We start from the raw sequence: 23618 nt of genomic DNA on the forward strand, positions 1-23618 counted from the left end.
ATTTAGAAAAGTTGATTTATAACCTTTAAAAATCATTAATAGAGAATTAGAGATGGTCTATGCCTATGGGTTCAAAAGTCAAAACTTATGATATTAAAAACAAAAAAAAAGGTGGTATGATAAATTAAGCCAACGCCAATAAACCCATTTAGATGATTGTAGCCCAATTTAGGCCCAATATATTGGCTTCACTTTCCATCGTTTCCGAGTTACGGGAGTGTCGCCGACGACGAAAGGGTAAACACACCGCCGTTGATCCTGCCGGTGTTATTCAATGGAAAGCGAAGCGATTCAGGAAGAGCTTCAGAATTTAGACGTCGAGTTAAAGGATGTTCAAGGTTTACCTTTTTCTTCTTTTTCACTCGTTCCTGTTTTTGTGTTTTTTTGTCCTTCGAATTCGCGTTTTGGGTTTCTCAGGTTGCTTCTGGTATATAAGTAACCTACAAAAACATTCAAATTCACTATTTTTGTCTTCTTTATATGAAATACATTGAGGTTTTTAGGTTAATTTACGAGTTCATAGCCATAAGAACTTGGATTATGTCTTAGTGAAAGTTTCAGTTTTTGAATTTCGTGTTGATTGAAACCGGTTTACAGGTCAGATAAGTGCTTTGATTGAGCATCAAGATAGGTTATACGAGAGGAAGTCTGAGTTAAAGACACTGTTAAAAGCACTAGCAGCATCAGAAAGCCCTGTTGCGTCATCATCTGGTGGCTCTACTGTTATAGAGAATTGGTCTGAGGCGTTCGAGTGGGATTCTCGTGCTGATGATGTTAGGTTTAACACTTTTGGTATATCCGAGTATAGGGCTAACCAGAAGGAAGTAAGTGTCTTTCTGCATTTTCGGTATATACTATGATGTTATCTGTTTTCATTTGTTGATTCTTATGACAGTCCGCGTTATGATTAGATTATTAACGCTATAATGTTGGGAAGAGATGTACTGGTGATCATGGCAGCAGGTGGTGGGAAGAGTCTTTGCTATCAACTTCCCGCTATACTTCGTGGTGGTACAACTCTTGTTGTCAGTCCTTTACTTTCACTCATTCAGGATCAGGTTAGTATTTGACTTAAGGAAATTGTTTTTGTAGGTCCACTTCATGAAACAGCTCTCATCTTTAGATATTCTTTGTTTATGTGTGTTGAGATCAATTATGGTTTACGATTGTCCAGGTTATGGGTTTGGCTGCTCTAGGAATTTCAGCATACATGCTGACCTCTACTTCTGGCAAGGAAAATGAGAAATTTGTGTACAAAGCACTTGAAAAGGGTGAAGATGACCTCAAGATACTTTATGTAACACCGGAAAAGGTATCAAAGAGCAAAAGGTTCATGTCGAAGCTTGAAAAGTGTCATAATGCTGGTCGCCTCTCTCTTATATCAATTGATGTAAGTGTCTCCTGGTTTTAGTTTCTTACTCAGATTCTAGCTTTCTTTTATTTGGACATACCACACTCTAAGCAAAAAAAAAACTACTCTCTGAGTGTTCAATTTCCAATGTTTGGTTCGTTTGCAGGAGGCTCATTGTTGTAGTCAGTGGGGTCATGATTTTCGCCCTGATTACAAGAACTTAAGCATTCTAAAAACCCAGTTTCCTAAAGTTCCCATGGTGGCTTTAACTGTATGTTTTTGTTTTCATCTATTTCATGCTGTATTCGCCCACTTTTTTGGGATTAAATCAGTCAACACTAGGGAGCTTGCTCTTGTGCTAATCAGAAAATGACCAATAATTATATTTATGTCTATATTGCAGGCAACTGCTACACAGAAGATCCAAAATGATCTGATCGAAATGCTGCATATTCCTAAATGCGTCAAATTTGTTAGCAGTGTTAACAGGCCAAATCTCTTTTACTCGGTACTCATAGTAATGAATTTTATTAATTTATATCTCTCGTTCTGTAGATAATATGTTGGGGTGGACATGAGCAGTGAATTATCTTGCAGGTGCGAGAAAAATCGGCAGTTGGTAAAGTAGTGGTTGATGAAATTGCAGATTTCATACGGGAATCATACTCTAACAATGAATCTGGAATAGTCTACTGCTTCTCACGGAAGGAATGTGAACAGGTTTGTAATAAAAATTCACACATCATCATATGTACTCAAGTTACCATTATATTCTTCTTTTGCAACTTTCATTTCTGAATTCTGACCATTAATATTGTTCTATATTGAACCTTGGATCGGGGAAGAAAAGCTTACATATTTTGTCTTCCACGCAATGTTGATAGATTGCAAGTGATTTACGAGAGAGAGGTATTTCTGCTGATTATTACCACGCTGATATGGATGTAAATATGCGCGAAAAAGTTCATATGCGGTAAGCTAATATTTCTTAAAACGTGTGGTACTTAACTTGAACCTGAGATTCAAAGTCCAACTCTGATGCAGCTCGACCATGCTCTTAAAATCAAGTTATTAATGTGCAGTTTGCAGCACTGACTGACTATTTTGTTGTGTCACGTTGACAGATGGAGCAAGAACAAGTTGCAGGTCATTGTTGGAACAGTACGTATATTCTCCGTTATCATTCTGGTATTTAGTGGTACAGTGATCTGCAATAGTGAACTCTAATTAGTATTTATCGTTTTGCAGGTTGCCTTTGGCATGGGAATCAACAAGCCTGATGGTTAGTGCAGATTTCTTCCTCTTGCAAGTTATTATCCCTTCAGCTATATATTACCAGTAGCTGCTGATTCTTAAAATCATATACAAGTTTCTAAAAACTACCATCCCTTGCATTTTATTTATCACCATTCTTACTATCTTCTCCAACTGATACATGAGACATTGTTGTAGTCAGGTTTGTCATCCACCACAGTTTGAGCAAATCGATGGAGACTTACTACCAGGTTCCAGTCTCTTGTTCACTAAAACTCGATGTAGTTATAAGGTTGCCTCTTATCACCTAACCACCATAATGTAGGAGAGTGGCCGTGCCGGTCGTGATGGCCTCCCATCTGAATGCATCCTCTTTTTTCGCTCGGCTGATGTTCCCAGGCAGGTGAGCTCCAAATTTTACTCTACCCTGCTAATATTTGCTGTATATATCTATATATTTCTGAAATTTCATTGATGCTTTCTTCCTCTTCCCTCCCAAACAGAGTTCCATGGTCTTCTACGAGTATTCTGGTCTGAAGAATCTCTATGATATAGTAAGATATTGTCAGGTAAGCTGTTTCATTTGCTCTTTCCTGAAGAGCGCATCATTGTTATTACACCTGTATATATCTGGAGCAAACTGTGGCAATCAGCACTTTTGTATTGGCTAAAGGCACCAACTTCCAAGAGAGTTATGTACTTTGCTCAGCCTGCGTTAGAGTGACCAAATTACTTTCTTTTGTTTACTCTTTTATCTTGTCTAGCATTAAAGATCATGATCATGAAATGTTCTAATTTGTACGCTATCTTATGAACCATAATTTCTGAGATTCCATTTTTGCAGTCTAAAACCAAATGCCGTCGAAGTGCTTTTTTCCGTCATTTTGGGGAGCCATCACAAGATTGCGATGGTATTCTTGTTTACAGTTTTCTATTACTGATAGATTTTCTACTAGGTTCCCTGATTTTAGATTTTCTGATGTGCTGATCCTTATTCTACTACATTTGGTAAGGAATGTGTGACAACTGTGCCTTGTCAAGTGAGCTTAAGGAAGTTGACGTATCGGGTATGTCCCTACTTTTGCTTGTTGTTTCTCTGAAATACATTCTTGTGCAACTGTTTGAAGTCAGCTTATAACTTATTTTGTTTCAAGGACTATTAGCTCAGTTGCAATTTCTCAACAACTATCAGCCGTATCACGGTCGATAATGTAATCATGTTTTTTTCGGTGTCATGAATTTTTGCAGACCTAGCTAAGCTCGTGGTTTCTATGGTGCAAGAAACGCAAGCCAAGGATCAAAGAGTGACGATGTTACAGCTGGGTGACAAACTCAGAAATAAGCACAAGGATCTAAGTTAGTCTCGTTTTTGTCATTATTAGTTTGAGCTGCATTCAGTTTTTGTTGTTGTTGATTTTACACTCTGTGGTGAAACCTAGGTGCTGAGTTAAAGAGAGACGAGATAGAACATCTTGTGATAAAACTGATTGTTGACTCGGTATTGGTAAGATCATTGTCTATGTTTATGTTTTTGAGTCAGATTTTTATATCGACACTTGATAACCTAGCTCAATTAGTATTTAGCAATGCTTTGAAATATCTTTATAGTTCTCTGTCAAATTGTAATATCGACACCTGATAACTTGTGACATTCGTTTCTTTAGGCCGCAATTGAGTTTTGGTTTTTTTCTGTGCAGAAAGAAGAATTCCAGCACACACCATACTCGACAAACGCTTATGTAACAATGGGACCGTTGGCCAACCAACTGTTGCAAGGTAAGGAATAAGGCTTCAGAATCAGCAAAAGCCGGTTTTTTTCGTTTCAAGTGTTAGCCACTCAGCTAGTTGAACCAATAGAAGTCACAGAAGTAGAAAATGTTTGAAGCATCATGTAGTTTTCTAGCGAGTATAGATGACATTCGTGATTCGACACATCTCATTTCCTTTTGAAACTGTTTTGGCTTGCTCGGGATACTTTCTAGGAGTTGGAACTTTCATAACAAAAAACCTGTCCTTATATTGTGGAACAGGAAGAAAGACGATCAAAATGGAAACCTCAAGCAAACAAATCAAGAAATCGAAAAGAAGTATTTCATTTTCCGGGTTAGAACTTAAGCTTGACGAGCTACGGAAGGAGATATCCGCAGCTGATGGAAACATACTCCCTCACACGGTCCTCTCAACCCAGCAGATTGGCTCGATAAGTTCCCAGAAACCAGATTCATTACAAGAGGTGAGTTTGCGTCGATAAATTTTGCGTTTCATTCCTTTTATTTCACGTTTGATAGCTTGCCGTTAAAGCTTAATTGGTTTGATTTGCAGTTGGAGAAAATTATAGGAAAGTTAAAGACAGAAAAGTATGGAGATAGGATTCTAGAAGAAGTGATGAGACACGATGTAGTCTCTGAAGACATTGTTGAAGATCCAACAAAGGAAGGGGCATGTGAAAGCAGATCAAGAAAGAGAGCTAAGACACAGAAGGATGTTGTTTTGGTAGACAGCAGCGATGAAGATGAAGAAGCTTGATGAATCAAATATCTTCTTATCCAATCATCGCTGCTCTTCTTTTAGTTCTTCTCTGTTAAAGGTTCCAAATTTACACTAATCTTATGTAAGAAACTAAATGATTCTATAATATATCATAATAGTTAATTACTAACATACTTTGCATAAGCAATTTCACTATCTTTAGTAATCTTTTATAAGTTAGTAATATGCAACATATATAAGCATCAACTGAGACACTAAGATCATAAAAGAAAAATAGTGAAACCACAAATGAAATCAAGTTCCAAACGACAAAAACCAAAACACCAATTAGTTCCAAACTCTTATCAGCATATGACAGTTCAAGTCATCAAACAACATCATCTCAAGAATTCCAGCAGAGCCTCCATGTCTGCGCACTTTTGCTTCATGTCCTTCAACTCTTCCTCAATGTCTCGCGCCCGAGTCTGGCCAACCTCTTTCAGCTCCTTCTCCAACCAATCCAGCTTAAACCCCGCTTTTGCTACATAAGATAGTGTAGAATATGCGTTGACCAGATCATTATTGGAGAGTTTCTTAGGGGACTTGCACATAATCTCAGTCAAGCTTAGTAGGCTATTCAAGTATGTTGTTCTCAGATGTGGGTTCTCTAGACAGAATTTCGATGCAATGTCTGGGTACCAGTTAAAGAGGTTGTTCACAGACTCTACCTGCGAGTGAAACATGGACGAAAAGGGTAAAACCCAAATCAGATACAAGTTTTTCGAGACCTGAAAACCATACAGGCAGCTTCTATATATATATTATATACAAGAAACTGAACTAGTTACTTAGTTAGCAACTCTTTACAATAACGTATTTAAAAAGTACCTGTGAGGGAAGAACTTGAAACCCATTGACATCAACGCTTTCATGAACTAATAAAGTTTCCTCTAACACATCTGATCCGCCAATAACTTCAAGAACACCAACCTCAGCAACAACCTTGACTTCTCCATTCACAAGAAACCCATCATTTATGTCAATAAGTTTGTTAAGGGGAAGCATTGCTGAAAAACCACTAGTAGGCATCTTCTGATCAAACCAATATTCTCCTTCTGTAAAACCACGAAACATATATACTACTTTATTCAAGACAAGAATCGCACAACACATAGATATAGAACCTCACAGCAACACAAGTCCCATGAATCCACAAGTAGAACCATACACCAAGAACTTTACTCTGTCAGCCTTTAGGAAAATAATTTAGCAAAATGTAGAAAGAATCACCTTTATGTTGGGAGATTCTCTCCCAAATTTGGTTTACAACAGTTAAGCGAAATTTGGTGTGCCTTTTCCATCCATTAGGCAAACTATCAGAATCAGGGACATCCAGATACAGAGACAAATAATCATCAACAATGACCCCTTTTCCCTTGGGATAGACGAGAAAACGCCTGCCAGAAAAACAAAACCAGTAAAGCAAGGACAATATCAAGTAAAAACCGAAAATGAGCGTACGAAACATTAGAGAACAAGTTTTCTAACCATTTGGAGCCACCGACTACGAATGGAAGAGAATAGAGTTTCTCAGATTGCAAAGAGGAGAAATTCTTAATTGTCCATGTTATCTTCTTTTCATATTGCTTCTCCATTGATCTTGATGATGACTCTTCACTACCAAACTACCAGCAGAACATGAAGAGAGGCACACACACTTAATTGTCTTAAACAACAATTTTAAAGAAAATTTAAAGACGAAACCAATATAAGAGAGAGTAAGATTACACTACAAACTCGAAGCTTTTACAAGACTTGGCACAATACACACGCACAACAATCTTTATAAGTAGGCCACATAACGTTCGAGAAAACGCATGGTCACTTTGCTTTAAAAACATTTAATAGGGTTTGAATGGGAGTCTTGGCGTCGATTACAAAAACTAGAGGAATGTGAATCGCTTTGGCTCCTCATAGCTCATTGGTGGGCTGATAAGACCAATTATTGTGACACTAAGACATTTTTTTTTAATTCCTTTTCCATCAAGAAACAAAGTGAAATTAAATAAACATAGGGAAACCTCAATGACAGCAAGTCTCTTTGAAATTCACCAAAATTAAAGAGTACTGTAAGACTAAAAACAAAGCGATCAAAACACCAATTAGATCCAAACTTTTCACTGTCTATGACAACTCAAATCATCAAACAACATCATCTTATGGAATCCAACAGAGCCTCTTTGTCAACGCACTTTTGCTTCATGTCCACCAATTCTTCCTCAATCTCTTGCAGCCGAGCCTCAGCAACCTCTTTCAGTTTCTTCTCCAACCAGTCCAACTTAAACCCCGCTTTTGTCACACAAGTTAGTGTAGAGTATGCATTGGCCAGATCAGCATTGGAGAGTTCCTCAGGGGACTGGCACAAGCTCTCGGTCAAGTTTAGTATGCTATTCAAGTATGCTGTTCTCAAATGCGTGCACTTAAGACGGAATTTTGATGCAATGTCAGGGTGGTTTTCAAAAAGACTCTTCACAGATTCTACCTGAAAAAAATCGATGTACAAAGTTAAACCATATATACATGCAGCTTGAATAGTGAGCAACTCTTATGACATGTGTAAAGTACTTAACTTACCTGTGAAGGAAGAACTTGAAACCCATTGACATCGATGCTTTCATTTAGTAATGAAGTTTCCTCTAACACATCTGATTTGCCAACAACTTCAAGAACGCCAACCTCGGCTACAATCTTGACTTCTCCCTTAACCGAAAACCCACCATTTACGTCAAGAAGTTTGGTAAGGGGAAGCATTGCTTGGGAACCATAACTAGGAGTGTTCATATCAAACCAGGGTTGTCCCACTGTAATGGCACGAAACATAGAACATCTGTTTTTTCGGTGTCATGAATTTTTGCAGACCTAGCGAAGCTCGTGGTTACGATGGTGCAAGAAACGCAAGCCAAGGATCAAAGAGTGACGATGTTACAGCTGGGTGACAAACTCAGAAATAAGCACAAGGATCTAAGTTAGTCTCGTTTTTTTTTTTCATTTATTAGTTTGAGCTGCATTATGTTTTTGTTGTTGTTGTTGATTCTAAACTCTGTGGTTAAACCTAGGTGCTGAGTTAAAGAGAGACGAGATAGAACATGTTGTGATAAAACTGATTGTTGACTCGGTATTGGTAAGATCATTGTCTATATTTTGCGTTTTATTCTTTTTATTTCACGTTTGATAGCTTGCCTTTAAAGTTTTATTGGTTTGATTTGCAGTTGGAGAAAATTATAGGAAAATTTAAAACAGAAAAGTATGGAGACAGGATTCTAGAAGAAGTGATGAGACACGATGCAGCCTCTGAACACATTGTTAAAGATCCAACAAAGGAAGGGACATGTGAAAGTAGATCAAGAAAGAGAGCTAAGACACAGAAAGATGTTGTTTTGGTAGAGAGCAGCAATGAAGAAGAAGCTTGATGAATCACTTACTTTCTTATCCAATCATTGCAGTTATTATGAGAATTTTAGTCCTTCTTTGTTAAAGGTTCCAAATTTACACTATTTTTATATAAGAAATTAACCGATTTCTTATCAGAAAAAAATAAGTACTAACATACTCTGCATGAGCAGTAGCATCTTCACATGTGTAAGTCAATAATAATATGTAACATAAGCATGAACTGAGACACTAAGACATTTTTTAATTTTTTTCCATCAAGAAACAAAGCGCAATGAAAGAAACATATTAATTAGCAACAATCACCAGGTTATTAATTTATTAAGCGCAATGAATGACAAGAAGTTTCAAAACAAAAACACCAAATCACCAGGTTAGAGCCAAACTCTCCACTGCCTACAACAATTCAAACCACCAAACAAGATCATCGTAAGAACTCCAGCAAGATCATCGTAAGAACTCCAGCAGAGCCTCCATGTCTGCGTACTTTTGATTCATATCCTTCAACTCTTTCTCAATGTCTGCGCACTTTTGATTCATATCCTTTAACTCTTTCTCAATGTCTCGCTCCCAAGTCTGGACAACCTCTTTCAGCTTCTTGTCCAGCCAATCCAACTTAAACCCTGCTTTTGCCACACAAATTAGTGTAGCATATGCGTTGGCCAGATCAGCATTTGAGAGTTCGTCAGGGGACTGGCACAGGCTCTCAGTAAAGCTTAGTATGCTATTCAAGTATGCTGTTCTCAGATGCGTGCACTTAAGACTGAATTTTGAAGCAATGTCAGGGTGGTTTTTAAAAAGATTGTTCACAGATTCTACCTGAAAAAAATCGATGTACAAAGTAAACCATATATATATATATATATATATATGCAGCTTGAATAGTGAGCAACTCTTATGACATGTGTACAAAAGGTACATAACTTATCTTCATGTTATGCTAGTAGTTTGGTTTGGTTTTCATATTTTGGTTTGGTTTTAGTCCAAAAGGAGAGTTTCAAGAACAAAAAAAAGCTTTCATTAACACCGTTTACTTGACTTATATCAAGTGACTAGATTATGACCCGCGATATATCGTGGGGCAAAATTTTATTTTAATCTTTTGTTAATGTACTCCCTCTGTTTCAAAATATAGGTTGTTTTAACTAAAGCACCCATATTAAGAAGTCTTTACTTTTGACAAGTTCAACCAATTAGAAACAATACTACATAATATAAAATACTAAACTAATCTAAAAGTTGCATAGAAATTTAAAAACATCTTATATATATTGTGAAACAAAAAACTTCTCCAAAACATCTTATATTTTGAAATGGAGGGAATATTATTTTAATATGAATTTTGCTAATATACTATTTTGTTAATTCTAGTAGTAATTTAGTATGTAACCCGCAGTATATCGCACAATAATTTTTTTTTATTATTCAAAATCGTCCGTCAGATATATAACCCGTCATGAAATAACTCGTCAGTGTTCTTTAACTTTTAATATTTTTAAATATTTTTAATTTTAAGTTTAGATATATCAATTCTATATTTTGAACTTCTTAAAAATTTAAAATTTACTATATACGATAAATTTACTATATATGTATGTTGAAGACACAGTTTTTATATTAGTTGAGTAATATATGTCCGTTTAAAAAAATTCAAATCACAATATGTATAGAAAAGATACATTTTTATTAATTTCATGTATCATATGATGATTCACAACAATTAAAAATTAAATTCAAACAAAGATTTATATTAATTTAAATTTGGAATAAATCTTCTAAATATCTATATTAAGTTTTAAACATTATATCTTATTATATAAAGTTTGATGTCAAAATTACTAATTAACAAGATCATGACATTTGTCAATTATATTATTCAGATGTTGACACATGTCAAATCTAAATTTATTAAAATTTTAAAAATAAAAATGTAAAAATTCAAAATCTACCGTAAAATTTTTTTATATAAAAGTAAAATAGAGAAAGTGAGGAAAAAACAAAAGAAAATATCATTGGTTTTATATAAAAAAATTTGTGACGTTAGAAAAAAAGTTTTTACTTTCATTAGTTGTCGGAGCAAGTCATTTTGAGATAGCAAAAAGACGTGAACATGTTCTGTCCACACAGAAGGAGGGCAGAACCGAGGTTCTCTCTATGGTGTAGAAGGTTGGACACAAGGTTATCTCTCCAAAGAAGTAAGGTGGAGGAGGTTTGACGCAAGGTTATCTCCCCAAGTGAGGAAGGTGGGGCCAAGGTTCTCTCCATGGTGGAAGAGGTTGGACGCAAGGTTCTCTCCATAAGAGATGAGGGAGGAGCCGATGTTTTTTCCATGGTGGTCATACACTATTGTGATGATACATCATTGATTATAATTAGTATATTATGTAATATATTTTTTATACGAAATATTTTTTGAGGCACAATTTTAGTAATTAAAAAACTATGCAGAAGTGAAAGTAAAATAGTTGTTTTAATGTGTTTATACAAATATTTTATAGGTGGATGAATATATATGTAACATATAGTATATTTAAGTGTAAAAACAAATTAATGGTAACATACATAAAAGATTTGTAAATAAATATAAATCAGTGTATTATAACAAAAATACAATTTATAAATAACATACAACAAATTTTAATATAATATAAAATCATAGATTTACATGTTTATATATTATAGCAAATTCACATTTAGGGGTAAATTTTAATATAACAAATGAAATTATTTTTATTATCTCATCTAACTGTTTAGATTTGTTAATGATCTTAAAAGTTGCAATATTTTGATCCAACAATTGTGTTTCTTCGTCGTACTCCCAACTTTCAATGTTCACATTTGTTAGTTTTCACACATTTTTGTTTCACACCTTTTTGTTTATATATATATATATATATATATTTTTTTATATTTATGGACCTTGAAAAGAGTTTTTTTGTTATTTGACTATTGTTTAATACCTCTAAATTTAAAAATTCTGAGTATTATTTTCTTTCAATTTATTATCGACATTAATTCACTCATCTTTGTTAAAAAATTTAGATTGTTTTATTTATTGATTCATTAATCTAACTTTTGTTTAATGTCGTTTTCCATCTAATTGTATTGATCATCTCTTTCAAGTACTAATTTAGGTAATTAATGGTGATTTCTAATTTTTCATAAATTTATATTTTTAGTCAATTTGGTTGGTTGCAGTTGCAGCTATGAGCTCTTTCTTCCTCATTCTCTTATTATTTTTTTATAAATTTCGATAGAATAATATTTCAAATTTTATTCTATGTGAATATCTTTTAAAATTGATTATCTGAGTATGATTCAGTAAACCTAAATTTATATATCTTTAATATTATTCTCTTATTGTCACTGAATCAATTTTTCATTTTCATATATAACAAATATTTTATTTAACTAATTGGTTAATTCATCTTAGTCATTATTTATGACTTTTATATTATACATTTAAAAATTACCAAAAAAAATTCACTCGAAATGTGAAATTAACAATGTTAATCATTTCAAGTTTTCACTTTCCCGTGCGGTAACGCACGGGCCGACATCCTAGTATTTAATAATATTAAATGCTCAGACTTTCCAAAACAGATTTAAATGGTAAAAAACTGTTGTAAAAAATACTAGTATAGATTTTCTAGTTTTCGTTATTTTTTTCCTCCCACCAAGTCTGATATAATTGTGGTTTACCTCGTGGATCACATCACATAACCAACTTTTTTATTTTACCTCAAAAAATACCATATTTTATTACTCATGTTCGAATAGGTTGGTTTCAACAGCCAACCACTCCGGAACCTGATAGTCTACATGGGAAAAGAGTTCACCTCGTGCCCGAGCGCCCTTTGCAAGGCGGTCTGCACGGATGTTTACAGTTCTAGGAATATGTGAAATTGTAAACACTGAAAACTTATCTCTTAAACTAAAGAAAGTATCTAACTCCGTGGAAAAATTAGGCCATTCCTCAAACTCCTCAATTACTTTTGGGATACTCGCACAATCTGTCTCAAAATGAACTGACACTAATCCCAGCTGAAGAACAGATTCCATCGCCCATATTAGAGCTGCTAGCTCCGCATGAAGCACCGAAAGGAACTTCCTTGTGCATTTTAACCCGAAATGAGGGCCGGCACTGAGTAAAACAAAACCCACACCCGAGAAACGATCACTTTCATCCCAGGACGCATCTATTTGGCACTTAGTTTCGCCCAAGCACACCTCTTCTCCATCTGCCACATCCTCATAACTGACCTCCGATTCTTCATAAGCTTCCACTATCTGCGCCATCTTCCAAGCCATAGCCTCTGAGGAGGCGAGTTCGAGGGTATCCAGAGGGGTAATATCTTTACCATTAAACATCTTCTCATTTCTCGCCTTCCATAGATACCAAAGACCCAGGGAAAAATCGCTAGCTGTTCATCTGACACTCCTTGTTCTTTTGCTCGCCATAGTAGATGGTCTATATTTGTAAATAGAGAGGAACACGGGAACAAGCCCGGAGGGGAAGGGATGGAACAAAGAGCCCATACCTGTAACGCCGGAGGGCACTCAAAAAGAAGGTGGTTAATCGACTCCTCCTCTCCACATCTGGGACACGACTTGTCAGTCCCGCAATGTCTCTCCGCTAGCCTTCCATTCGCTGCCAGTGCTCCCGATAGTACCTGCCAGAGGAAATGTTTAATCTTTCTTGATGTTTTAACCTTCCAGACCTGCTTCTTCAGTGGTGTAATGCTTGTCTGATCTGATAGTGGCCAATCTGATATATATTCATTTTATATATCACCTAGGCAGGGTCTCTTCGTTTTAAAAGCACCTTGTAGGTTTTGAATGGGAACCGTGTTGATTACGGAAACTTGAGGAATGTAAAACGCCCCTCACAGCTCTTAGGTTTGGCTAATTGGACTAATTATTGATGCGGCTGCATCTATTAAAAGAAAGTGCATTAATAAAAGAAAGATAGGGAAACCCTCAATGACAATTTAATAAGCCTCTTGATCTTCTTCTCCAAGATTAAGAGGACATTGTTTTTTAAAAACTAAAACACACAAATTAGATCCAAACTCTTAACGGGCTAAACTCGACTCAAGTCATCCTCATCGTCAAAACTCTAGCATAAACTCTTCCTTCAAGTCCTTTAATTCCTTCAACTCTTTCTCATGTTGTTGCAGCCGAGTCTTACCAACCTCTTTCAGTTTCTTCTCCAACCAATCCAACTTAATATAGATATTTAGAAGGTAGGGTACAATATGCATTGGCGAGATCAAGATTGGAGAGTTTCTGAGGGGACTGGTATAGAATCTCAGTCGGATTAGTAGCACATTGATTCAAGTATGTGGTTCTCTAGACGGAATTTTGATGCAATGTCTGGGTGCTTTTCAAAGAGATTGTTCACAGTTTCCACCTGCAAGTATCAGATAGGAATTTTTGCAGACCTGAAAACAGACCCACAAACCTGGATATATACATGCAAGAATCTGAACTATAGAGACTGACTCTTACAATTTGTTTTTTGTTTGAAAAACATTTTCTATGTACCTGTGAGGGAAGAACTTGAAATCCATTGACGTTGATGCTTTCATTAACTAATGAAGTTTCCTCTAACACATCTGATTTGCCATGAACTTCAAGAACACCAACCTCGGCTACAATCTTGACTTCTCCGTTCATTAAAAACCCATTAGCAAGTTTGGTAAGGGGAAGCATTGATGGGTAACCTATGCTGGCAGACTTTTCATCAAACCACTTTTGTGATACTGTAAAGTCACGAAGCATAAAGCTTTAGTCTAAACAGGAATTGCACAACTCATAACTAAAATCTCGCAGCTACATAAAGTACCATGCCAAGTATAACACAAAATATGAACTTTCCTTTGTCTGCCTTATAAAAACAATCTAGCGAGAGTGTGTCCAGAGATTCGTCACCTCTATGCTTGAAGAGTTTCTCTGAAATTTGATTAACAACAGTTAGGCGATATCTTGCGTGTCTTTTCCATCCACAAGGCAACGATTTAGAATCAGCAACATCCAGAAACAGAGACAAACATTTATTAATACTATGCCAATTATCCTTGGGATAGGCCAGAAGACGCCTGCATGCAAAAACCAAAACAAATAAAGCAAAAAGGACAAATACCACGTAAACGGTAAACCTATGATAGACGAAAACAATAGAAAAAACAAGTTTTCTTACCATTTGGAGGTCACCAACTACGAATTGATCAGAATAAATTTTCTCAGATTGTAAAGAAGAGAAATTCTTAAACGTCCATGTGATCTTCTCTTCATATTGTTTTTCCATTGTTCTTGATGACGATTAGGTTTTTTCCTAAAACCCTGAGTGGTTCACAACCAAATGTGGGTAAAACACATTTGGCAGCACTTCACAAATCCATCACCAAAGACAAAGACGTAAAGAAATGAACATACATTTAATAAACTAAAAAGATTCAGATATATGAATGCCATAATCAAATAACCGTAACACAAAATTATATGAAAAAGACAACCGAAGAAACAAAAAAAACAACCCGAACTTTATAAAATTACAGCAAGATAAACAAGAAAATTAATTTTCCCCAAAGCACAACTCACATCGAATCGAAAAAATCACTCACAGGACAAACGGGAAAAACAATTACAACAAATAACACAAAACAACTCACAACTTAATTAGGGAACCTAAAGAAGCCAACATATTTTCATATAAACAAATTTGCAACCCAATTGACATTCACCTTTAACAAAATCAACAAGGGATAATCAAATATTCCCAACAGATGCGAAGCGAGCAAGGAATCAACCAAATACGTAAACCCCCCAAAAAAAAATCAAGAGAAAACGATTACGATAGGAATGACTGAAAAAACGATTACGAGCATCAAAGACATAAGTTCAATCCTCAAACAGACCTCTAGATCGGAAAATTGCTCTTCTCCTATCCGTTCACAAGGACATCGGATTTTGAAAAAGATCAAATCAATTTCAACTCAATAACATACAAATAATGGCCCAATAAACCCACAAATTATAAGCCTTACAAAGAAATTGAGCCCGAATGAAACAAACAAAAAATAGCCTAGAAAAGAGGAATGTAAGTTATTTATTTTATTTATTTTTCTTAATAAAATCTACAATATTTTTCACTCCAAAAACTAAAACATTGACAAAAAAATTACTCCAACAGTTTACAAAATACATATGAAAATATTAAATAACAATTCAACCACAAAATGGAAAATAATAATAAATTAATGACAACTAACAGCTACAACAAAACAACAACTTCAACTAAACAATGTTAACTTCTAATAATAATTTTTTAAAAAAACATTATAAACACACAAGATGATCTCAACTTTTCCTTTAAAAACCGCAAACTAAATTATACTTACTGCAAAACATATTTTTATTAAAATATCCAACAAAACAACATAAGCAACCAAAATTAAATACAAAAACAAACGTAAAGATGAATTTACAAAAACCAAAAAAAAATATACACAACAAAATTCGGAATACACCTTAATCTAACTACTGCGCGTAGCGCGGGTCGATTGCTAGTAGTAAATATAATAATATTTTTTTTTGTAAGAACTACTCCCTAGTAAATTTTTTTTTTTTACTTTTTAAGTCCAAAGAAAAAGATGCAAGAAGAACGTTGTGATTTGTGAAGCTCTCAATATTTTGTGAGTCTCTCAATTGTTTTTCTTCCTCTTGGAAGTGAAGCTTTATAAACCTCCAAACCAAATCTTACATGCCCTGTAGTTTCCATGAAACAAAGAATTACGAATTATCTCTGCATAAGCGTCATCACTATCTCTAATCATCTTCATATCCATCGTCAACATGAATTGATGTTTAAACTGACTACCTTCGTGTGCTAGCTGTCACAGTTCAAACTTTAAGGACACTAAGAAAAAAAAATTTGCTTTCTTTTACCATCAAGAATCAAAGTGCAAAAAAGGAAAATATTGGGAAACCTCAATGAGACAATGACAACTTAAGCCTCTTGGTCTTCATCTCCGGTATTAATTAAGAGGACATTGCTCTCAACACTAAACCGAAAAACATAACAGTCAATGTCCTGTATTTTCTCCACAAGGCCAGGTCCTTGGCTCTGCTTTCTTACAGTATCGATCAGAAGCTGGTATTCCAATAGCATCATAGCCTCTGGCTCTGGTAAATGTTCCAAGAACTCGCACTTCTTAAGATCTCTGATGTTAAATTGACTACCTTCGTGTGCCAACTGTCACGGTTCAGCCAACTGTCACGGTTCAAACTTAAGGACACTAACACATTTTTTTAATGTTCTCTTTGAGAAACAAAGTGCAATAAATAAACATAGGGAAACTTCAATGAAAACAAGTCTCTTGATCTTCCCCAAGATTAACGACTCAGTTCCAACTTCCGAAGTAAAGACATAAAGAAATAGACGAAACCACCAAATTAGATCCAAGCTCTTAACTATATACCTACAAAATTTTCAAGTCATAAAACAAGACCATCGTAAGAACTCCAGCAGAGCCTCCATGTCTTCACACTTTTGCTTCATGTTCTTCAATTCTTCCTCAATCTCTTGCACACGAGTCTCACCAACTTCTCCAGCCAATCTAATTTAAACCCTGACTTTGTCACATAAGATAGTGTTGAATATGCCTTGGACAGATCATCATTGGAGACTTTCTCTGGGGACTGGCATAAAATCTCAGTCAAGCTTAGTAGGCAAATAAAGTATGTTGTTCTCAGATACTGGTTCTCCAGACGGATTTTTGATGCAATGTCTGGGTGCTCTGTAAAGAGTTTGTTCACAAGTTCTACCTGCAAGTGAAACCTTCTCAGATATGCAGACTTTAGAGACATGAAAACATATATACGGATATACCCACAAACCAAATATGTAGCTTGTATATACAAGGAAGTGAATTATATAGTTACAAGTACTGAACTTACCTGTGAAGGAAGAACTTGAAATCCATTGACATTGATGCTTTCATTTAGTAATGAAGTTTTTCCTCTAACACATCCGATTTGCCAACAACTTCAAGAACACCAACCTCAGCAACAATCTTGACGTCTCGATTCACCAAATACCCATTGTTTTTCTCATATGATATGATGAAGGGCGTTATTTCAACGGTGGGAGACATCCGATCAAACCAGTTTTGAGATACTGTAAAATCACGAAACATAGAACTTAAGTCAAAACAAGAACTGTACAACACATGAAAAAGAATCTTGCAGCAACACAAGTACAACAAGTCGATGATAAATAGAAACATTCAACATGAGCTTTTGTCTGCCTTAAGAAACACAATCTACCTACCTCTTTGTTGGGAAAAAATTTCCGACGTTTGATTAACAACAGTTATGCGAAATTTGATGTGTTTTTTTCCAACCATACGGCAAAGATTCAGAATCAGCAACATGGAGAAACACAGAGAAAGGTCTATTAATTCTATGCACATTATAGGCCTGAAGACGCCTGCATGCACAAACCAAAACCAATAAATAAAAAAACCTAAAATGAACGAATTATTAGAGAACAATATTTCTTACCATTTGGAGTCACCAACTACGAAATTATCAGAAACAATTTCACAATATTGTAAAGAGTAAATATTCTTAATCGTCCATGTAATCTTTTTTTTCATATTGCTTTTCCATTAATCTTGATGAAGAAGACTCTTCACGACCCAAACTACCAGCAGAATATGAATAGTTAAATACTAAAACCAGCAGTTACACTATGAATAGTAAAGGTTGGAAACGCACACACACAACAACTTTTATAAGTAACGTTCGAGAAAACGCAGGGTCACCTCGCTTTGAATGTGAATCGTGTTGCAAATGAAAACTAGATGAAACAAAAAACTTGACGAATGCGAAAGGCTTCGGCTCCTCATAGTTCATATAGGTGGGCTGATAGGACTATTTATTAATGCGGTATGTTTTTGCTTTAAGTCTAAATCATTACTATCATTTAACACCGTTTATTTGACCAATAATGAAAAAGTGTTGATTACCAAGTGATGTTCTAATTTTCGTTCTCTTTTTTCTTCCACCAGTTCTCATAAAAATACTCCATTTAAAGCTTTATTGGTTTTGATTTACAGTTGGAGAATATTATAGGAAAATTAAAAACAGAGAAGTATGGAGACAGACAAGATTCTTGAGGTAGTGAAAAGACACAACAAATGCAGTCTCTGAGCAACTTGTGGAAGATCCAGCAAAGGAAAGGGACATCTAAAAGCAGATCAAGAAAGAGAGCTAAAGACACATAAGGATGTTGTTCTGGTAGATGAATAAGAAGCTTGATGAACCAAATACCTTCTTATCCAATCATCTCAGCTGTTCGAAGAATTTTAGTTCTTCTCTTGTAAAGGTTCCAAATTTACACTCTATTCTTATGTGAGAAATTAACTGATTTAATAGTATCATAAAATACAGTAATTACTACCATACTCTGCGTAAGCATCATCACTGTCTCTCGAGTCATCTTCGCATGGTCTATTAGTTAGTATGTATCCTCAGCATGTTCACTAAGACATTTTTAAATTTCTTTTCCATCAAGAAACAAAGGGCAATAAAAGAAACATAGGGAAACCTCAATGACAACAAGATTAAGAGGACTCTCTGTTTTTTTCGAAACGAAGGTACCAAAACAAAAAGAGAAGAACACCAACTAGATCCAAACTCTTAACTGCCAATAACAACTCAACTCATCAAAAGACATCATCCTTAAGAAAACTTTTGCTTAAAGTCCTTCAATTCTTCCTCAAGTTGTTGCAGCCGAGTCTCACCTGCCTCTTTTAGTTTCTTCTCCAACCAATCCAACTTAAACCCCGTTTTTGTCAAATAAGATAGTGTTGAATGTGCGTTGGCCAGATCATTATTGGAGAGTTTCTGAGGGGATTGGCACAGAATCTCAGACAAGGTTAGCAGGCTATTCAAGTATGTTGTTCTCAGACGTGGGTTCTCCACACTGATTTTTGATGCAATGTCTGGGTGCTCTTCAAACAGACTGTTCACAGATTCTACCTGCAAGTGAAACAGCATAGGAGTTTTTCTGGTGATCTGAAAACAGATCCACAAACCATATATGGAGCTTGTATAGTGAGTGGGCGACCCTTACTATATGTAGTTAAAAGTAGTTGTACTTTACCTGTGAAGGAAGAACTTGAAACCCATTGCATTCGACGCTTTCATTTACTAATAAAGTTTCCTCTAACACATCTGATTTGCCAACAACTTCAAGAACGCCAACCTCGGCTACAATCTTGACTTCTCCATTCACCAAAAACCCATCACTGTTGTAAACAAGTTTGGTAAGGGGAAGGATTGCTCCGAGTCCCCAGCTGGGAGACTTGTGATCAAACATGTCTTGTCCTACTGTAATGTCACAAAATATAGTAATTACTTTAGTCAAAACAAAGCATTGCACAACACATAACTAGAATCTCGCAGGAACATTTAATTTGTAAGGCTTAGAAAAATAATATATAGCGAATGTAGAAAGATTGACCTCCCTGTTTGGAGAGCTTCTCAGAAATTTGATTATCAACAGTTAGGCGATATTTTGCGTGTCTTTTCCAACCAGAAGGCAAAGATTCAGAATCAGCAATACTCAAAAACAGAGACAAACATTTGTTAATACTATCACCATTTCCGTTGGGATAGGCAGTAAGACGCCTGCATGCAAAAAACCATAACCTATAAACCAAAACCAATAATATAAATGAACGAACACATTAGAGAACCAATTTTTCTTACCATTTGGAGTCACCAACTACGAATGGATCAGAATAAATTTTCTCAGATTGCAAAGAGGAGAAATTCTTAATCGTCCATGTGATCTTCTTTTCATATTGCTTTTCCATTGATCTTGATGTTGATGACTCAATTCACAACCAAAACTACCAGCAGAACATGAAGATAAGTTAAAACCCTAGAACCCGAGTGGCACACAAGTACACAACCAAACTTTTTATTATCAAACAAGAAAATACAAAACCTAGAAAACTGAGAGATGCTGATTACAACACTAGGAGTTTGTTAAGGTTGGAAAAACACACACACAACAATTTTTACAAGTAACGCGCAGGGTCACCTCGATTTGAATGTGAATCGTGTTGGATACGAAATCTAGATGAAAGGCTTTGGCTCCTCAGTTCATAGCTAGAGTGGCCTCATAGAACTATTTATTAATTAATGCGGCCACGTATATTGTCCCAAGAAAAGGGTTCACGAAAACCTAACTTTCCCCTAAATCAATACTATTAAATAAAAACAGACCAAAAGACCCTGTCACGTTATATGCATCCGCGAATGGAATGTTTTTGAGCGTTTTTATTAAAGTTTAGAACAAAAGAAGGAAAGGTAAACAGACGAGCGTTAGCCTCTCAATTGGAACCAAACCCGAGGACCATCTTCAAGCCTGCGTGAGTCAAGAGAATAGGAGATACGCACCAGCCTGTCCAGGAATTTGGTAAGTTGTTCCCGGGAGTTAGGTACTTCACCCGTGTCTGCGTCTCTTTCGTTCGGACCAAATTGAGTGAACAGTAGCTTGGAAGACAAGTTTCAAAAGATAGCGATGCGTGCCCTTGATAGTCGAATCAGTAAGGAGTGATATAACCGTGGTGAAGGTACAAGTGTAACGGTGTTGGAGCAGCTTGGAGCTAAAAGACTCCCAGACACGAGTAGAAAAACTGCTGGTGAAAAATAAATGGTCATGAGTCTCCATCGGGGCCCGACATAGGACACACGATGGATTAACTCCCTTGTTCCAAGACATCATACGGTCAAAGCAAAAAGGAGTACTACCGCCAAAGTCTGAGAAAGTTTTTTTTTTCTTCCACCAATTCTGATAAAATACTCCATTTAAAGCTTCATTGGTTTTGATTTGCAGTTGGACAGAGTATTATAGGGAAATTGAAAACAGAGAAGTATGGAGACATGATTCTTGAGGAAGTTAAAAGACACAGATCTCTGAACAAATTGTGAAGATCCAGTAAAGGAAGGGGACATGTTAAAGCAGATAAAAAAAGAGAGAGCTAAAGACACATAAGGATGTTGTTTTGGTAGATGAATAAGAAGCTTGATGTCCAATCATCGCACAGCTGTTCCGGAGAAATTTAGTAATTCATTGTTAAAGGTTCCAAATTTACACTATTCTATGTTAGAAATTAACCGATTTCACATCACTAAGACACTTAGCGTAAGCATCATCAATGTCTCTAGTCATCTTCACATGTATGAGTTACGTATCATCGTCATGAAATTGAGAAAGACACTAAGACATCAAGAAACAAAATGCAATAAAAGAAAAATAGGGAAACCACAATGACAAACTTGGACAAAAACCAAAATACGAATTAGATCCAAACACTTATCATCAGCATACAACATTTCAAGTCACCAGACAACATCATCTTAAGAATTCCGGCAGAGCCTCCATGTTTGTGCACTTTTGCTTCAATTCCTTAAACTCTTCCTCCATCTCTTGCAGCCTAGACTCACCAACCTCTTTCAGTTTCTTCTCCAACCAATCCAGCTTAAACCCTGCTTTTGCCACACAAATTAGTGTAGCATATGCGTTGGCCAGATCATTATTGGAGAGTTTCTCAGGGGATTGGCACAGAATCTCAGTCAAAGCTTAGTAGGCTATTCAAGTATGTTGTTCTGAGATGTGGGTTCTCCAGATCGAATTTTGATGCAATGTCTGGGTGCTCTTCAAACAGACTGTTCACAGATTCTACCTGCAAGTGAAACATGGACGAAAAGAGTAAATCCCTAATCCGATAGCAGATTTTGGGGAGCTGAAAACGTACCTACAAACCCTTGTGAGCGACTCTTACGATATGTAATATAAAATTAGTTTACTTACCTGTGAAGGAAGAACTTGAAATCCATTGACGACATTGATGCTTTCGTTTAGTAATGAAGTTTCCTCTAACACATCTGATTTGCCAACAACTTCAAGAACACCAACCTCGGCTACAATCTTGACTTCTCCATTCACCAAAAACCCACCATTTATGTCAAGAAGTTGGGTAAGGGTAAGCAGTCCTTGATAGCCCCAGGTCCCCAGCTAAGAGACTTGTGATCAAACCTGTCTTGTCCTACTGTAATAATGTCACAAAACATAGTAACTACTTTAGTCAAAACAAGCATTGCACTACACATAACTAGGATCACGCAGGAACATGATTCTATGAAAAGCAAAACCTTATGTTAAGAGATTATCTCGCCGATAACTGACAAAGAACTTTGAATCGAACACGAACCACACAGCAAACAAAAGAGAATCGAAAAAAACAAGAAAGAGAATAGAGACACCACGAGTTTTACGAGTTCACGCCCAAATCGGAACGCTACTTCTCGCCGGAGGTTTTTTTCCGGAATCCACTAGAACTTCTTTTAATCAGAACCGATTACAAGATCTCTCAAGCTTCTCTCTCTCTTTGTTTTCTTTCTCGCTTTGATCTAACTAACTCTCAGATCATAACAACCTTCTCACTTGTCCAAAACGATAAAACTCGAGAGACTTTAAAAACAGAGTCAACGATGACTATAACTTCCAGTCAACCGTCTCACGTGCAACTCACGTGTTCTTCCGTTAGCTCAAGAGATTGAAGCCACCGAGAGTCTTCTCTACACTTCATCACCCTGAAGTTAACCTGAGTCACTCTCTTCACCTTAAATATGATTTACCTTCCTGTTAAGAGAGTTTCTCCGAAATTTGATTAACAACAGTTAGGCGAAATTTTGCGTGTCTTTTCCATCCATAAGGCAAAGATTCAGAGTCAGCAACAGAAAGAAATAGAGACAAACTTTTATTTATATATATCTCCACCATTTCCCTTGGGATAGGCCAGAAGATGCCTGGCAAGCAAAAACCAAAACCTATAAAAGCAAAGGACAATATCACCTAAGCCTTAAAATGAATGAAAACATTAGAGAACAAGATTTCTTACCATCTGGAGTCACCAACTACGAAATTATCTGAATAAAATTTCTCAGATTGCAAAGAGGAGAAATTCTTAATCGTCAATGTGATCTTCTTTTTTTTTTTTTTTTTTTTTTT

General features: G+C 35.9%; 4 protein-coding genes and 2 pseudogenes across 5 annotated transcripts; 1 reads left to right on the plus strand and 5 right to left on the minus strand.

Moving 5' to 3' along the window:
* Positions 141-8544, plus strand: LOC104757794 (mediator of RNA polymerase II transcription subunit 34). 2 transcript variants are annotated; one of them, XM_010480585.2, is made up of 20 exons: positions 141-338; positions 598-824; positions 912-1058; positions 1175-1390; positions 1518-1622; positions 1755-1859; positions 1949-2071; positions 2236-2324; positions 2476-2512; positions 2600-2633; positions 2804-2856; positions 2931-3008; positions 3109-3174; positions 3450-3516; positions 3619-3672; positions 3854-3961; positions 4045-4109; positions 4303-4381; positions 4636-4838; positions 8344-8544. In XM_010480585.2, exons 1-20 carry the CDS (start codon positions 275-277, stop codon positions 8542-8544), a joined length of 2121 nt encoding a protein of 706 aa, XP_010478887.1. In that variant the 5' UTR covers positions 141-274. The 2 variants fall into 2 exon arrangements, with proteins under 2 accessions (XP_010478887.1, XP_010478886.1); XM_010480584.2 differs by lacking the exon at positions 8344-8544 and adding an exon at positions 4928-5266 and having other exon boundaries at positions 188-338.
* Positions 5473-6729, minus strand: LOC109129832 (MATH domain and coiled-coil domain-containing protein At1g31390-like). Its single transcript, XM_019238693.1, has 4 exons — positions 6623-6729; positions 6365-6531; positions 5963-6189; positions 5473-5802 (listed from the first exon to the last, which is right to left on the minus strand). The coding sequence occupies exons 1-4, from the start codon at positions 6727-6729 to the stop codon at positions 5473-5475; spliced, it is 831 nt and encodes a 276-aa protein (XP_019094238.1).
* LOC109129851 (MATH domain and coiled-coil domain-containing protein At1g31390-like) lies at positions 7287-7900 on the minus strand. The gene is made up of 2 exons (XM_019238808.1): positions 7709-7900; positions 7287-7616 (listed from the first exon to the last, which is right to left on the minus strand). The coding sequence occupies exons 1-2, from the start codon at positions 7883-7885 to the stop codon at positions 7287-7289; spliced, it is 507 nt and encodes a 168-aa protein (XP_019094353.1). The 5' UTR covers positions 7886-7900.
* LOC109129928 lies at positions 8972-14834 on the minus strand (annotated as a pseudogene).
* On the minus strand, positions 17019-19031 carry LOC109129929 (annotated as a pseudogene).
* On the minus strand, positions 19235-20471 carry LOC104757795 (MATH domain and coiled-coil domain-containing protein At1g31400-like). The gene is made up of 4 exons (XM_019239340.1): positions 20306-20471; positions 20058-20224; positions 19698-19924; positions 19235-19573 (listed from the first exon to the last, which is right to left on the minus strand). The coding sequence occupies exons 1-4, from the start codon at positions 20410-20412 to the stop codon at positions 19274-19276; spliced, it is 801 nt and encodes a 266-aa protein (XP_019094885.1). The 5' UTR covers positions 20413-20471; the 3' UTR covers positions 19235-19273.

This window comes from Camelina sativa, chromosome 17 (genome assembly GCF_000633955.1).
Source record: "Camelina sativa cultivar DH55 chromosome 17, Cs, whole genome shotgun sequence".
NCBI classification, from domain to species: Eukaryota; Viridiplantae; Streptophyta; class Magnoliopsida; order Brassicales; family Brassicaceae; genus Camelina; species Camelina sativa.